The 14,786-nt window shown below is 44.6% G+C and overlaps 1 protein-coding gene across 5 annotated transcripts in view; it reads right to left on the bottom strand.

Annotated features, from left to right (window-relative positions):
• The window catches only part of EML6 (EMAP like 6), a 397,023-nt gene that overhangs the window by 253,131 nt on the left and 129,106 nt on the right, over nt 1-14,786 (bottom strand). For all 5 annotated transcript variants that reach the window (XM_030557759.1, XM_030557761.1, XM_030557762.1 and 2 more), the window contains 2 exons: nt 14,119-14,278; nt 6,642-6,740 (listed from right to left, as the gene is read on the bottom strand). In XM_030557759.1, coding sequence (XP_030413619.1) covers nt 6,642-6,740; nt 14,119-14,278 — 259 coding nt within the window. The remainder of the gene's footprint in view (nt 1-6,641; nt 6,741-14,118; nt 14,279-14,786) is intronic.

Raw genomic sequence — 14,786 nt, 5'->3', positions numbered from 1 at the left:
CATCCAAAGCATCAAGGCACCTCTCTTCACTAGTCTCATGGGGCTTAGGGCAGAAGACCTGGACAGAACCAAGTTGAGATCCCACTGAGGGACTGGGGACTGAACTTGAGAAAAAGTCTTTTGAGACTTCAGAGGAACCTGACCATCAAGTCATGGGAGAACACCGTCTGCCCCAGATGGGCGGATGAAAGGTGAAAATGGCTGCCAGATGCACCCTGACAGAGCAGTGTGCCAGGCCCTGGTTCCTCAAATGAAGCAGGTAGTCTAAGATTGACTGCACTGAAGAATGCAAAAGGGGAGATGCCCCATTTGCCCCTCCTGTGGGAGACCCTCGTTCACTTTGCCAGGTAAGTCTGTCTAGTTGAGAGCTTCCTGCTCTCAAGGAGGATCTTTTGGATCCCTTTCAAACAGGTATGTTCCTCAGGTTTGAGCCACGCAACATCCAAGCCATGAGGTGGAGGGACGAGAGGTTGGGGTGCAAAAGTCGACCATGATCCTGTGACAGCAGGTCTGGTTGGTTCAGCAGGGGGCATGAGGAATCTCCAACAGGCTCGATAGCATCCCAAATCAGTGCTGGCGAGGCCATGCCGGGGCAATCATGATAACCTGTGCATTGTCTCTATTGACTTTCACTAGGACTTTGCTGATGAGCGGAATCAGAGGGAACATGTACATGAGGCTTTCTGCCCACAGCAGGAGGAAGGCATCGTAGAGGGAGTCCTTTCCCAGACCGCTTCTGGAGCAAAACCTGTTGCACCTCCTGTTCTGCCTAGTGGCAAACAAATCCACTTGGGGAGTTCCCCACCTCTGGAAGATTGTGTCGGCTACCTCTGGGTGGAGCACCCACTTGTGGTGAGAGGAGAAGTCCCTGCTTAGATGATCTGCTAGCATGTTCTTGGCACCCGGAAGGTGACACATTTCAAGGTGGATTCCATGGTTGATGCAGATGTCCCAAAGACAGAATGCTTCTTGGCAGAGTGCTGAGGATCACACTTCCCCTGGTCTGTTTATGCAGAACATTGAGGCTGTGTTGTCCATCAGGATCTGACCACTTTACCCAACAGATGAGGTAGGAAGACCATGCATGCACTGTGCACCGCCCTGAGCTGTTTGACGTTTATATGTAGCATTGTTTCCTCTGGGGACCACATACTTTGGGTCTGGAGGGTGCCGAGATGCACCTCCCAGCCAAGGTCTGAGGCGTCCAAAACCAACTCGCTGCCATGTGACCTAGTAGGTGCAGGCAAACCCTGGCTGTGGTTAGGGGAAATGAGGAGACTTCCACGATGAGGTCTGTCAGTGCCCTGAATCTCTCCAGTGGCAGGAATGCCCTGGTGCAGGTCCAGTCGAACACCACTCCAATTAATTCTATACTGTGTACCAGAACTAATATGGATTTTTTTGTCATTTACTAATAGGACGAGGCAATAGCAGATGCCTTTAGACCTGGGACCTGGAGCTGCCCTTGATCAGGCAGTCGTCAAGGTGTAGGTAGATCAGGATACCCCAACGTCTGAGGTAAGCAGCCAACACCAACATGCACTTGGTAAATACCCATAGGCTGTCACTAGGTCAAATGGGAGGACCATAAACTGATAGTTGTTGGAACCTACCATAAACTGGAGGAAGCGTCTGTGTCCCTCGAAGATGGCAATGTGAAAGTATGCATCTTTCAGATCGAGGGTGGTGTACCAGTCTCCTGGATCCAGGGAGAGGATGACGGAAGCCAGGGAGACCATGCAGAACTTCAGCTTCACTAGGAAACGGTTCAAGTCTCACAGGTCCAGGATAGGTCATAGATCACCCTTGGCCTTTGGGATTAAAAAGTAGTGGGAATAGAACCCTTGTTCCTGTACCCTGGAGGAATAACCTCCACTGCTCCTAGCTGCAGTAATCCCTCTATCTCCTGTGTGAGGAGACTCTAGTGAGAAGGGTCCCTGAAGACGGATGGGGAGCGGAGGTGGGAAGCAGAGGTAGAAAGTAACTGAAGGGTGTAACCCCGCGCCACCGTACTGAGGATCCATCAATCTGATGTTATAGATGGTCACGCATGGAGGAAAGGAGAAAGGTGGTTGGAAAAAATAGGGGAGGGAGGATCCTGGGAATAGACAGTAGGTCTCCCTTGGGCGTACCCTCAAAATGAGCACTTGCCAACGTACTTATTGTGGGTCTAGCTCGACTGAGAGGCCTGCAAAGGCTGTTGGCTAGGACGACTCTTGCAGCCTCTTGATTTCTTATGGGGAGACTCCTGGTCAGGGTGGCTCCCCTGGCCCTGAGGTTGCTGCAGCTTAAACCACTTGTGGGCAGGGCTGGGAACATACAGACCCAGCATTTTAAGAGTCATGCCGGAGTCCTTTAGGCCATGGAGCTTATTGTTCATCTGTTCCACAAACAGGGCTTGCCCATCAAAGAGAATGTCTTGCATCAACTGCTGAGCCTCCGTGGACAAGCCAGAGAGGAGTAGCCAGGATGCCTAGTGCACGGCGACGGCCAAGGCCATGGTTTGGGTGACAGTGTCCGCTGCATCTGACGCCGCTTGGAACATTGTCATGGCTGCCGTCATGCCCTCCTCCATAATAGCCTGGAACTCCTTACTAGAAGCCTCAGGAAGAGAGCCCTTGAACTTGGCCATGGTTTGCCACATGTTAAAAGCATAGTGTCCCAGGAGGGCTTGATGGTTGGCCACCCTCAACTGGAGACTAGAGGATGAATAAACTTTATGCCCAAACAAGTCTAGTTTCTTGGAGTCTTTGTTCTTAGGGGTAGCCCTGAGATGACCTTCTTTCTCCCTGTGGTTAACAGCTTCTATCACTAGGAAGTTGGAAGCAGGGTGAGTGTACAGGTACTCGTGGCCTTTGGATGTCACAAAGTACTTGTGCTCAGCCCACTTGGAGATGGGTAGCAGTGAGGAGGGAGTTTGCCACAGGACATTAGTGATCTTAGAGACCCCATCATGAATGGGCAGAGCCACCCTGGCTGGTGCTGTGGAGCAGAGGACATTGAAGAGAGATTCTGAAGGCTCCTCTAGCTCCTCTGCCTGAAGACCCAGGTTGGCAGCGAACCTCTTAAGTAGTTCCTGGTGCATTTTAGCATCATCTGAAGGAACCGGGGGAGGGGGCCCAATTACAGCCTTGTCTGGCAGCGACAAGGAAGGTGCCAGTGCTGTAGGGTCCTCCACAAACATTGGTGGCCCAGTGGCTTCTTCCCCTGCTCCCTCTTGGACCTGCGGGGTCCTCGCACCTGAGGTTTCGTGCACCAGAGGAGGGTGGTAGAGAGAGGCAGCTGGTCTCTTCAAGGCTCTGGACACTGAGCAGGCAGCCTGGGAGGGCTGGGTGAACCCCCACAGGTTCCATGGGTACCACGGTGCCGGCCACTATGCCTGAGGCCCCAGGACTGGTTTCAGTGCTGACAATGTAGCCAGTACTGCTGGTACCAGAGCTTGTTCCACTGTCAGGGAACCTTGCTCTGAACCAGGGCTAGATCCTGAGTGGTTGCTCCCAGATGACCAGTACAGAGTGGAATGGTGGCTCTGTCGCGACCAGTGCCAGTCATTCCGCCTGGAGTCTGATGTGGAGTGGAATCTTAGGGATCGATGGTGCTCGACGGATCCGCAAAGGCTTGGAGTCAGCGATCTACATCCTGCACTTGACGAGCGGTACCGGTATGAGAAGCAGGACCGGGAGTCAGAACAGGCCCGGTGCTGGGAAGCACCCATACATGGTGATGCCCTCCTAGAGGACTGGCGACGGTCCGAGGAATTGTAACATTGATCCCTTGATGGGTCTCTGGAGCAGTACCGCAGTCTCAGAGATACCGATGCCGAGACCGGTACCCCTGCCAGCAGGGCACATGCCTCCAAGGGTCTGCGCCCAGTGGCCAGAAAGCTGTGCCTCGAGCCTCTCTGCCTGTGGCCAAGGTTCGGGGATCGAATGGGGCTGTGCTGTATCTGCCTTTCTCAGCCAGATGCGTGGCAGCTGCAGGAGGGTGAGCACTGGCAGGACATTCCCTATGACGGGGAACGGTGCTGCTGAGGTAGAGACCATAGCAATCTGAACATGGGTTTACTCCATGAATGGGGAACCACAGGAGCCGGTGTGGGTAGCACCGAGAGGGGCATGATCTCCTGCGCTACCTGCAGGGCCTCTGGCGTGGACAGCACCTGGAGCTCACAGAGGCCTCTGCCACTATCCGGGGTAGCTCACAAGGAGCCAGTTGGGCTACATCATTCCACCGGAGCTTGGGCCTGAGATCCCAACATAGGTGAAGAGTTGCCCAGCCTGGGACCTTGTTCACACCCAGTCTTATCCTTTCCCTTGCGGGAGGTTGGAGACCAGCTTCAACCCACTTTCTTGGGCTTCTTGGTTGGAGCCATGGATGGGGACCGGTGCTGGCCAGTGGACCGAGGTCATGGTACTCGGCACCGAGTTGGAGCAATGCTCCGATGCTGGGTTGACTCAATAAGGCCGACTCAATAAGGAGCGCTCTTAAACAAATATTGTGCTCCTTCTTAGTCCTTGGCTTGAAGGACTTGCAAATTTTGCACTTCTCACTAATGTGTCCTTCACCCAAGCAACGCAGACAACTGCTGTGTGGTTCACTAGTGGGCATAGGCCTCTTGCAGCGATCAAAGGGCTTAAAGCCTGGGGACCGGGGCATGCTCCCGGGACCTATGAAGTCTCTACTATAGCTAAGGGATTTACAAACACTAACAGAAAACTATGATACACTATAATACAAGAGATAACTAGTTTGTATGAATGAACAGCAACAGCATTAGCTGAAGCAGCAACAGTTCCAGCACCGTCACTGGCAGTAAGAAGGAACTGAGGTTGCGAGGAACTGGTGGCACCCTATATATCATGGTATGCATGCGACACTCAAGAGGGCGTCAGAGCTGGTCCCCTACAGATACTGCTGAGGGAAAAGCTTCTGGCATCAGTGCATGTGATAAGCACACACACCTAAGCTGAATGAACATGAGCAACACATCTCGAAGAAGAACAAAAACATTCAACCACTAAAATTTAGGATCAGATTAGACAATCCCCTGCTCAACACCCTTTTACTTTCGCTGTGGGGAGGGCTTGAAGGGCTAAGCCTTGAAACACTTCAGTCATGGCTTAGAGCAGGAGTGAGCAAACTACATCCCGCGGGCGACATCCAGCCCGTGGGACTGTCCTGCCTAGCCCCTGAGCTCATGGCCCGGGAGGCTCAGCCCCGGCCCCTCACCCACTGTTCCCCCTCACCTGCAGCCTGAACTCGCTCACTCCACCACCGGCGCAATGCTCTGGGTGGCGGGGCTGTGAACTCCTGGGGCAGTGCAGTTGCAGAGCCTGGCCTGATCTGGTGCTTCGTGCTGCGTGGTAGTGGCGGCAGTATGGCCCGGCTCCAGCCAGGTGGTGCAGCTGTAGCACTGCCAGCCACTGGTGCTCCAGGCAGTGTGATAAGGTGGCAGGGAGCAGGGGGGTTGGATAGAGGGCAGGGGAGTTTGGGGTGGTGGTCAGTTGGAAAGGGTGTGGATGGTGGTCAGGGGGAACAGGGGGTTGAATGGGGCAGGGGTTCTAGGGGGAAATCAGGAAGAAGGGGGGTGTTGGATGGGGCAACAGGGGGCAGTCAGGGGCAGGGGTTCCAGGGGCAGTCAGGGGACAGAGAGAAGGGGTGATTGGATGGGGCAAGGGTCCCGGGGGGGCCTTCAGGAATGAGAGGAGGGGTTGGATGGGTCAGGGGTTCCGGGGGGAGGCATCAGGAATGAGAAGAGGGGTTGGATTGGGCGGTGGGGGCCCAGGGGCACTCAGGGGACAGGGAGTGGGGATGTGTGGATGGGGCAGGGATCCCAGAGGGGCTGTCAGGGAACGGGGGGCGGGGTTGGATGGGGCAGGAGTCCCGAGGGGGGCAGATAGGAGATGGGGGTTGGGCCACAACCCCCTCCCCTAACCAGCCCTCCATACAATTTACAAAACCCGATGCAGCCCTCAGGCCAAAAAGTTTGCCTGCCCCTGGCTTAGAGAAACAGAGCCTAGGGTGACCAGACAGCTGGTGTGAAAAATCAGGACAGTGCATGGGGGTAATAGGAGCCTATATAAGAAAAAGACCCAAAAATCAGGACTCTCCCTATAAAATCGGGACATCTGGTCACCCTAACAAAGCCTGAAACAGCTCCCATTGAAGTCAGTAGCAAAACTTCCACGGACATCAGTGAGAGTTGCATCAGACCCTAAAAGAGTAATTTTGAAAAGCGAATAAAAATATTAATCTTGATGTGTTAGAAATATAATACACAACAGTGAAGCACTGAATTCACCCAACTCACAAATACAGTATTGTTTTGTTCTGCTGCCACTATGTATATTCTATCATGTGAAATATTCACAGATATACCATGCATAGTAAAATATATATGCACAATGAAACGATTGATTTATCTTCATATATGTGTATGTTTATGTGTGTGTTTTTTTGACTGGTGGTGAAATTGCTCTGACATTTCCTAACTTTGGGCAATATTCTCCACTCAGATCCACTTGATGGACCTTTCTGTGCACTAACCTAATGAAAAAATAATACAATATAGAAACAAAAATGTTACATGTTATCGGGAAATGCTCCAGACAAAATTCAGATAATTCCTTCTATATGATTACCCTATCTGAATGGCCAGTAGCTGTTGCTAGTAGTTTTCCTTTCTTCCAGTCCCAAATACATACTGTATTTTTGGCATCCAGTCCCACTGAGGCTAAACACTAAGGAAAAAAAATAATCTAGTTAATTAAAGACCAGCCCAAAATAAGTCTTTCAATTAAGCATAGTATGTGCAGAGAAGGATTTCTCCAAATATCACTCAAATTAAAACTAAATTACTAAAGATATCATCAAGATATCCATGTTAAATATTTGTTTAATATTAGGACATGTCAAAAATTCTAGTCTTTGCTAGAAGCTTGACATTAATTACTTGACTTTTAAGTGTACCAAACATAGGTTAAATTCATCAAAAGAGCTGAAGAACTTGCTTCAGTAACACAACAATCTGGCATTCACATCTTACTGAACTGTTATTAAAAGTAAATGGGGAATTAAAACACTCCTCTCCCACCACCCACACCACCACAGTTCATTACATTTATGGTGCTCATTTTTGTGGACTTTTCTAGTAGCATTTTATAACTGTAATTTATCCTTAAATTTTCAATTTTGTTTTTGAAAGAATGCATAACTAATTATTTTAAAAGCTTAATACAAATAAATGAACTGCACTCTCCTAAGAAACAAGAATCCCTTTTTGTCCAGGCTATGGCTATAAACAAACAGGATGAAGAAATGTTTAAGATATAAATTAGCATCCAAGTCTCTCCAAAGTTTGCCTAATTTCACAGGTCCTTATGAGAATGCAGGAACGTAGAATTTGTCCTGTTGTATAACACCAGTGGTTCATCTGGTTCAGTATTCTGTTTCTGTCTCTATTAGTGGCAAGTACCTTGTCTGCAAAAGGTTATTTTCTTCACATTTGCCACTGTTGATATCACCGGTACTGCTATACCAGGCAAAAGAGCAAAAAAAGGCACCAACTCATGGGGATTTGCAGGAATACAAAGACATATGCCTCCATGCTTGGCTATCCTCTCCACACCTAGACAATCAGGGAACACTGAGCCATGAATTATCCTCTATGCCTCCATCAGAGGGCATTTCATGGCATGGAGGGAAATGAGGCTATATATATATATCTATCTCCTCATATTGCTATAACTTAATGCTAGATTTCTCACAGGCCTTGTGGGAGGTGACCATGTGCATCCCCCTCAAACCCTCCCTGTCCTGTTTTCTCTCCAACTATAGATCCCAGAAAATGAAATTCCTGGATTCAGAAAAGTAAACAAAAATGCACCTAAGTGCTTTATAGTCACCATTCCTTTATTTAACAACACTGAAATACATCTCTACCTTTGGTTTCTTGGGATGTGACACACCACATGCCATCTCTTAGTATCACTGGTACTAGCTGAACTCTATCTAGGGAATAGTGCATGCCCAAAGCAATAGGGAATAGTTCTGGTGAACAACTAAAATTATTTTCCTCTGCTGGCTGCCAAATGCATCTATATTTTTCCTGGTTTGTGCAGAGTAATGAACTTGCAAATAAGTAAATCTGACTTTACTGTAATTTCTGTGTGTGTGTGTGTTGAGAGAGTAACAATGTGTGATGATGCTGAATCACTACTCAATTATAGCAACAGGTGGATTCAATTAAATCCCAGGGGCCAATCCCAGTCAGTACCTAGCCCAAGCTAGGGATACTAATGATGCAACCAGTGGTCAAATTCACTGATGAATCCTAGTCACGTGCAACCTGAGGCACATTGCACATACGCTAAGAAGAATTAAATCCCAACCAAGATAAAAGGAATTGAAGCTTCTCTTCAATGAAGAGGGTATGAAACTCTGGGATAAGGCAGTTCTTCAGGAAAAGCCTAGGAACATGCAATTTGGGGATAAAGAATAGTTTGAGATTTATGTTAGCATTATCTGAATTACCAGAAAGGGGGTAAATTTGGACTATGCATACACTATATGTTTTATTAGCAACAGGGTCAGAACTCCAGCTGCTTATATAAAATTGTGGCACAAAGGCTGAACTCAGTTTTAACATCTTTATACTCTTAGTATAAAAAAAAACTAATTTATTTTGGAATTAAGTGTAAAGAAAGAAAAAAATGTCTAAAATAACATTTAGGCAGCCCTATTATTTGAAACACAAAAATGGTCAATTGTAGTGCACATTTAGGGTTGCCAACTTTCTAATTACTGGGAGTTGAACCTCTGAGTCCTCCCCGCTGGCCCTTCCCCACAGCCATGCCCCCATCCTGCCCCTTCTTCCAGGCTTTGCCCCTACCTTTCCCTCACAGCTTCATCCTCACCCCTTTCCCGCAGGCCCTGCCCCTGCTCAAAAGCCCCGCCCCAGTCACTTTCTCCTTTCCCCCACCCCATCACTTTCTGGATTGTCTCCACCTCCTTTTCAGCTTCCCCCCACTGGGCTCCCTCTGCTCAAGGGCTGGGATGGGAGCTGTTGCAGCCTGACAAGAAGCCTACCTGCAGGTAGGAGGCAACACTGGATAAGCAAGGGCTGGTGTCTGGTTACTACATCTGATCAGACATTGTCAAGTCCCCTTTTCTACCAGACTTTCCAATTGCAAACCAGGCACCTGGCAACCCTAAATGGCACCCAGACACAGAAGCCAAAAACTGGTCTGTCTGGGTAAAACCCAGACAGGTGGCAACCCTATGCATATTTGAACTATGTTTAATATGTAAAAATATCAGCTCTGAACCTGCAGGCTGTTCCATAAGGAGTAGAACCCAGCACTTTTGAGAAGCCTACTGTCTTCAGCGCAGAACAGCTTGCAATATGGGTCATAGTTAGTTCCTGATTCAAGTAAATTGTTTCCTCATTAATTTTATGGTAGCTATGAAAAAATTCTGAAGATGCAAAATATAAAAAATGTAGCTATCAACAAAACATATCTTCAGCTATATGCAAATTATAGGTCTTTTCTTTAAAAATTTGTAAACTACCTAGGCCATAGAATCTGATAAAGAAAGTAACATTTTCTCAATCAAACAGGAAAAAATTCTTAAGTGGCAGCAGCTCAGACTGGTGTGCTGGATATTCAGGCTGTATTGCACTTTAGTATTTAATTATAAAAAATTTGAATAGCAAGTTTATACTAAATACAGGCTGGGAAGGATTTTATTTTTATCTGTAAATGTCTATAAATATTGATTTCACTGTTCACTCCCCAAAAACTGATGAAAAATGTATTTACCAATAATAATTGGAATTTTCAGATATGAAAAATAAGAAAAACAGTACTTGAGAACCTATTAGAGTGTGATCCAAGGATACTTTCTTTGTATATTTTAACATGATGATGACAAGTTGTATTTTAATGGTTATAACACTAACTGTTTGAATCTCAATAATTATTGTAATTAAATAATTATCTGTCTTTCCCCATTATTTCTCACAACTGTGAAAATATATATCCATAAAAATAAAAAAAATTACTTAAAACTCATAATTTTGTGCAACTGTGAAAATAAATAAAAGTATAAAAATACTTAAAACAAACATATTATTCATCAAAATTATAAAAAACCCAAACTCTCCCAAGCCTAACTAAATACATTTGTCTCTGAAACTCAGCATCTTATTAAATAAAAATGTGTACATAAAATATTTCCTGATTTAAACTGCAGATTGATCTTTTGTATGTTTTACTGATGACAAAGTATAGTGATACCAAATTACTGTGAACAAATTGGAGAGAGTCCAGTGGAGGGCAACAAAAATTATTAGGGGGGTGGGACACATGATTTACAAGGAGAGGCTGAGGGAACTGGGCTTATTTAGTCTGTAGAAGAGAAGAGTGAGGGGGAATTTGATAGCAGCATTCAGCTACCTGAAGGGGGATTCCAAAGAGGATGGAGCTAGGCTGTTCTCAGTGGTGGCAGAAGACAGAATAAGAAGCAATGGTCTCAAGTTGCAGTGGGGGAGGTTGTCATAAACAGATAGCTAAGGGTTAATGTCTCTTACACCTGGAAAGAAGTAATCTGAAACACCTGACCAGCGGACCAATCAGGAAACAAGACTTTTTCAAATCTGGGTGGAGGGTTTTTTGTGTGTGAGTCCTTTGTTCTTGGTCTTCTGCCTGTCCCTCTCAGCTATGGGAAGGATTTTTCTATTTCCTGTTTTCTAATCTTCTGTTTCCAAGTTGTGAGTACAAAGATGGTTTGTTGTTTTGTATTTACATGTCTATAGTTGCTGGAGTGCTTTAAATTGTATTCTTTTTGAATAAGGCTGTTTATTCAATATTCTTTTAAACAAATGACCCTGTATTTGTCACCTTAATACAGAGAGACCATTTTTATGTATTTTTCTTTCTTTTTATATTAAGCTTTCTTTTAAGACCTGTTGGAGTTTTTCTTTAGTGGGGAACTCCAGGGAATTGAGTCTGCAGCTCACCAGGGAACTGGTGAGAGGAAGAAGTCAAGGGGAAATCTGTGTGTGTTAGATTTACTAGCCTGACTTTGCATTCCCTCTGGGTGAAGAGGGAAGTGCTTGTGTTTCCAGGACTGGAAATAGAGAGGGTGGACTCCCTCTGTTTAGATTCACGAAGTTTGCTTCTGTGTATCTCTCCAGGAACACCTGGAGGGGGGAAGGGAAAAGGTTTATTTCCCTTTGTTGTGAGACTCAAGGGATTTGTGTCTTGGGGTCCCCAGGGAAGGTTTTTGGGGGGACCAGAGTGCCCCAAAACACTCTAATTTTTTGGGTGGTGGCAGCTTTACCAGGTCCAAGCTGGTAACTAAGCTTGGAGGTTTTCATGCTAACCCCCATATTTTGGACACTAAGGTCCAAATCTGGGACTAGGTTATGATAGAGGTCTAGGTTGGATATTCGGAAACACTATTTCACTGGGGACTGGGGGCTGAAGTACTGTAAAGGGTTACCTAGGGAGGTGTGGAATCTCCATCCTTAGAGGTTTTTAAGGCCTGGCTTGACAAAGTCTTGGCTGGGATGATTTAATTGGTGTTGGTCCTGCTTTGAGCAGGGGATTGGACTAGATGACCTCCTGAGGTCTCTTCCAACCCTAATATTCTATGATTCTACAAACACATAGACAACCTTATTCTCCCTTTTCAGCCCAAGATATTTATTGGTTTTCCAATTTTAAAATGCATTCAGTGTAAAAGGATGAGGGGTTCATTTGAAGGAAGTGAGTAATACATATGTAGGTGGAATCTCTCTAGTCCCAGAACAGGATACAAATTTCCCACAATGATGTTCAGAACCTAAAAGTGTCTTGGCCAAAATGGAACTGTTGACAGCTATAAGCTCCAGGTACCTGGTTTCCATGAGTCCATGTCCCTCCTGGTCTCCTCACCCTCAAATCCATGCCCTCCAATTCTGGCTCAGCCCTGCAGCTAAAGCTGCAAAGCTTATACTCAGCATCTGGTCAGTTTATATCATGTTCATAAAAATAGTTCTTTATATCTTTGGAATTCCCACACTAAAACCCAACCTCAACCCCAACCCCTATTCCCACTCCATCTCTAGAACACTCTTTTGCAAGGTCAACAAATTTGGAACCTGTAGGGTAAGGGGCCAACATTTGAATGGTATTTAGATGCCTAAAGATTCAGATAGGCACATAGTAGGATTTTCAAAAGCACTTAGTGGTCTTAGGCACTTTTGAAATTCCAACTAAATGGCTATCTGCACCTTTAAGCACTAAACTACCTTTAACAATCTGTCTCCCAGTCATTTTGGAGATAGGAGGACACAAGAAAGTTAGGAGATTTTGGGACACAATAACATTAAAACTCCCTTCCCATTTTTCCCAGTCTTCCCAGAAAGACTGCACACTGGGGATGAGATATGGTGTATGAAATTTCAGAGGGACTGGTTTCCTTTTTTAGGAAGTTGGGGGAACAGAGTTGAAAATTGGCCTTGAAATAGAAAGCAAGCTTAAATCAGGAGCAGCAACCTATAATAATGTTAATTAGTTAATGCTGTGCAATGTAAAGCACTATGTGATAATTATTATTATTATTACAATCCTATATATGTACTGAGTGTTATTACCTTTATAGAGAAGGAAGGAAAAAAATTAGCCATTGAATTGGTTTAACATCCATGACCCTTGAAATGTCCTAAAATCCCTCATTCCTCTCATGTCTATTAACCATTTCACAGATCTTTCTATGTTACTAGGTAGCAAAATTAACACTCACATTTATTAATTTGAGACTAAAGTAATGTAAGATATGTTAAAGGGAGGTTGTTTCTAGCACTGTCCTTCCTTTCAGATTAAATTTTAAATTGAGTGAAAGGATGTTAATTTACATTAAAAATTAAAGGTAGTTTTATTCCATATGAGACTATTCTTTTAAAACATCATGGTCCAATTCTGTCCTCAGACACAGACAATCCAACTCTCAGTGACGTCAGTGGGAGCATACCTGTGTATCTGATTGTGCAACCCAAAATCAATATAGCTATTATTTTTTTAAAGATGCAAATTCAATTCTCTTTCTGATGGGATTAAACTTTGAGTTACATGGGGAAGACAGCACAAGGTGAAATGTACCCTAGTGCAGATGGCCTCTAGAAGGATTTAGGCGCCCATAAGGGTCCTTAAAACTAACATAGAGTAGGAATTTTAAGGTGTGACAAAAATTTACACAGTGGAATACTCCAGACATTGATAGTACAATATTACACAGGTAATCTTTCTGTAGGGATGAACTGTTTGGAATAATTTGCTCAGTTCTCTGTGTGAAGCACAAATATGCATTCCTTTGACGCTACTTATGTTAAAGTCCTTGCGGTTTACCATTACTTTTTCTTCTAGAAATTTACTTATTGTGACTAATAATGAAAAATCCAATTCTCCATTTATATTTGACTTCCATCTTTCTTTAAATATCTAGTTAATCATATGGTCAAAACACTGATCCTCAGAGATTTTGGGGAGTGATCTTCTGTTTGTCTGTTTTTTGCGGGATTCCAATGCTAAGCTCCAAAGCTACACAGTTTTTCTATTTCAAACACTTTATTAAATTAAATTTACTATGCATTACAGCTGGTGAGAATCCCTTAACAGTGAGACCAATGCAGTTCTGCTGCCCAAGGAGGGACAGGATTGCGGGGACACAGCGTATATCAATATACTGTAGAAGTTCTCTGAACAGCAGGCGCAGGTGAACATTGCCTGGTTCTGAGGACCAAACAATCTTCTCACTGTGCAGTTCCTCCAGTACTAACTCTTCAGGAGATAAGACTGCATTTGGGCCATGGAGGGCTATGTCTACCATTGGTATCTGCCCAGTGCCCCACACAACTAGCTGGAGTGCTAGGCTGAGGTTTTGGTCCCAAAAGCATTTCTTTTTGAAAAAGAGATATATTTGCAGTATTTTGGATCCTGTATTAGCATTAACATTTTAAATTACAGTATTCAGTTCTGATGTAATGCTATAATTCTATATGAAGGCTACATATATAAAAATTTACTTTTATGTACACTTAAATAGAAGAAAAAGAGAAACTGAAAATATACAAACCTGGCCATCTGAATCAAAAGCCAAGCAGGCAACTCCATGTGTATGCGCATCCTTAAGAACAGAAAGAGTCAGTACACTGTAGGAATCCCAGATGCAAATGTAAGGGTCCTTCCCAACCTGTCCTGTAGCAACTAAGGTTTTATCTGGGTGTACAGCCAGGCTAGAAGAGAATATAGTTCAAATCACACTTCATTCTCTAGTTCAGCACAACATTGTAGAGTAATCAAAGATGAGAACCAATATTGATTTTTTTTCAATTTTCAAAAATCCCAACTCCTTTAACATATCAGAACCTTGATAGCAACATTCTCTAGAGAAAAGTATTTCAAATTGTTTCCATCATAATTTAGCTTGCTAAATGTAAACAGTATGTTCAGCTGAGACAGATTAAGACAATCAATACAGAGTACACATTCAGCACACAGTCAGATTTTAGCTAGTGTATTGTCAACAAAAAAAAACTATTGTATTTTAAATAGTTTCATTTATCTGATAGGACTGTTTCTTTCATGGGCCTCCCTTTGTCTTTCCATGGTTTTAGAAATTAGTACGCAAATTTCAGTTCAAATTGAAAAAAAAAGTAGGCCAGCAGCTGAGTAAAATATACTTTTCACAATTAATTTAAACTATAGGAAGGCCTTCATCATCATCATTATATATTTTTTAAA

This window comes from Gopherus evgoodei, chromosome 3, assembly GCF_007399415.2.
Source record: "Gopherus evgoodei ecotype Sinaloan lineage chromosome 3, rGopEvg1_v1.p, whole genome shotgun sequence".
Classification (NCBI taxonomy): Eukaryota; Metazoa; Chordata; order Testudines; family Testudinidae; genus Gopherus; species Gopherus evgoodei.
The sequence above is the reverse complement of the archived record's forward strand: the minus strand, read 5'-3'. Positions and strand labels throughout refer to the sequence as shown.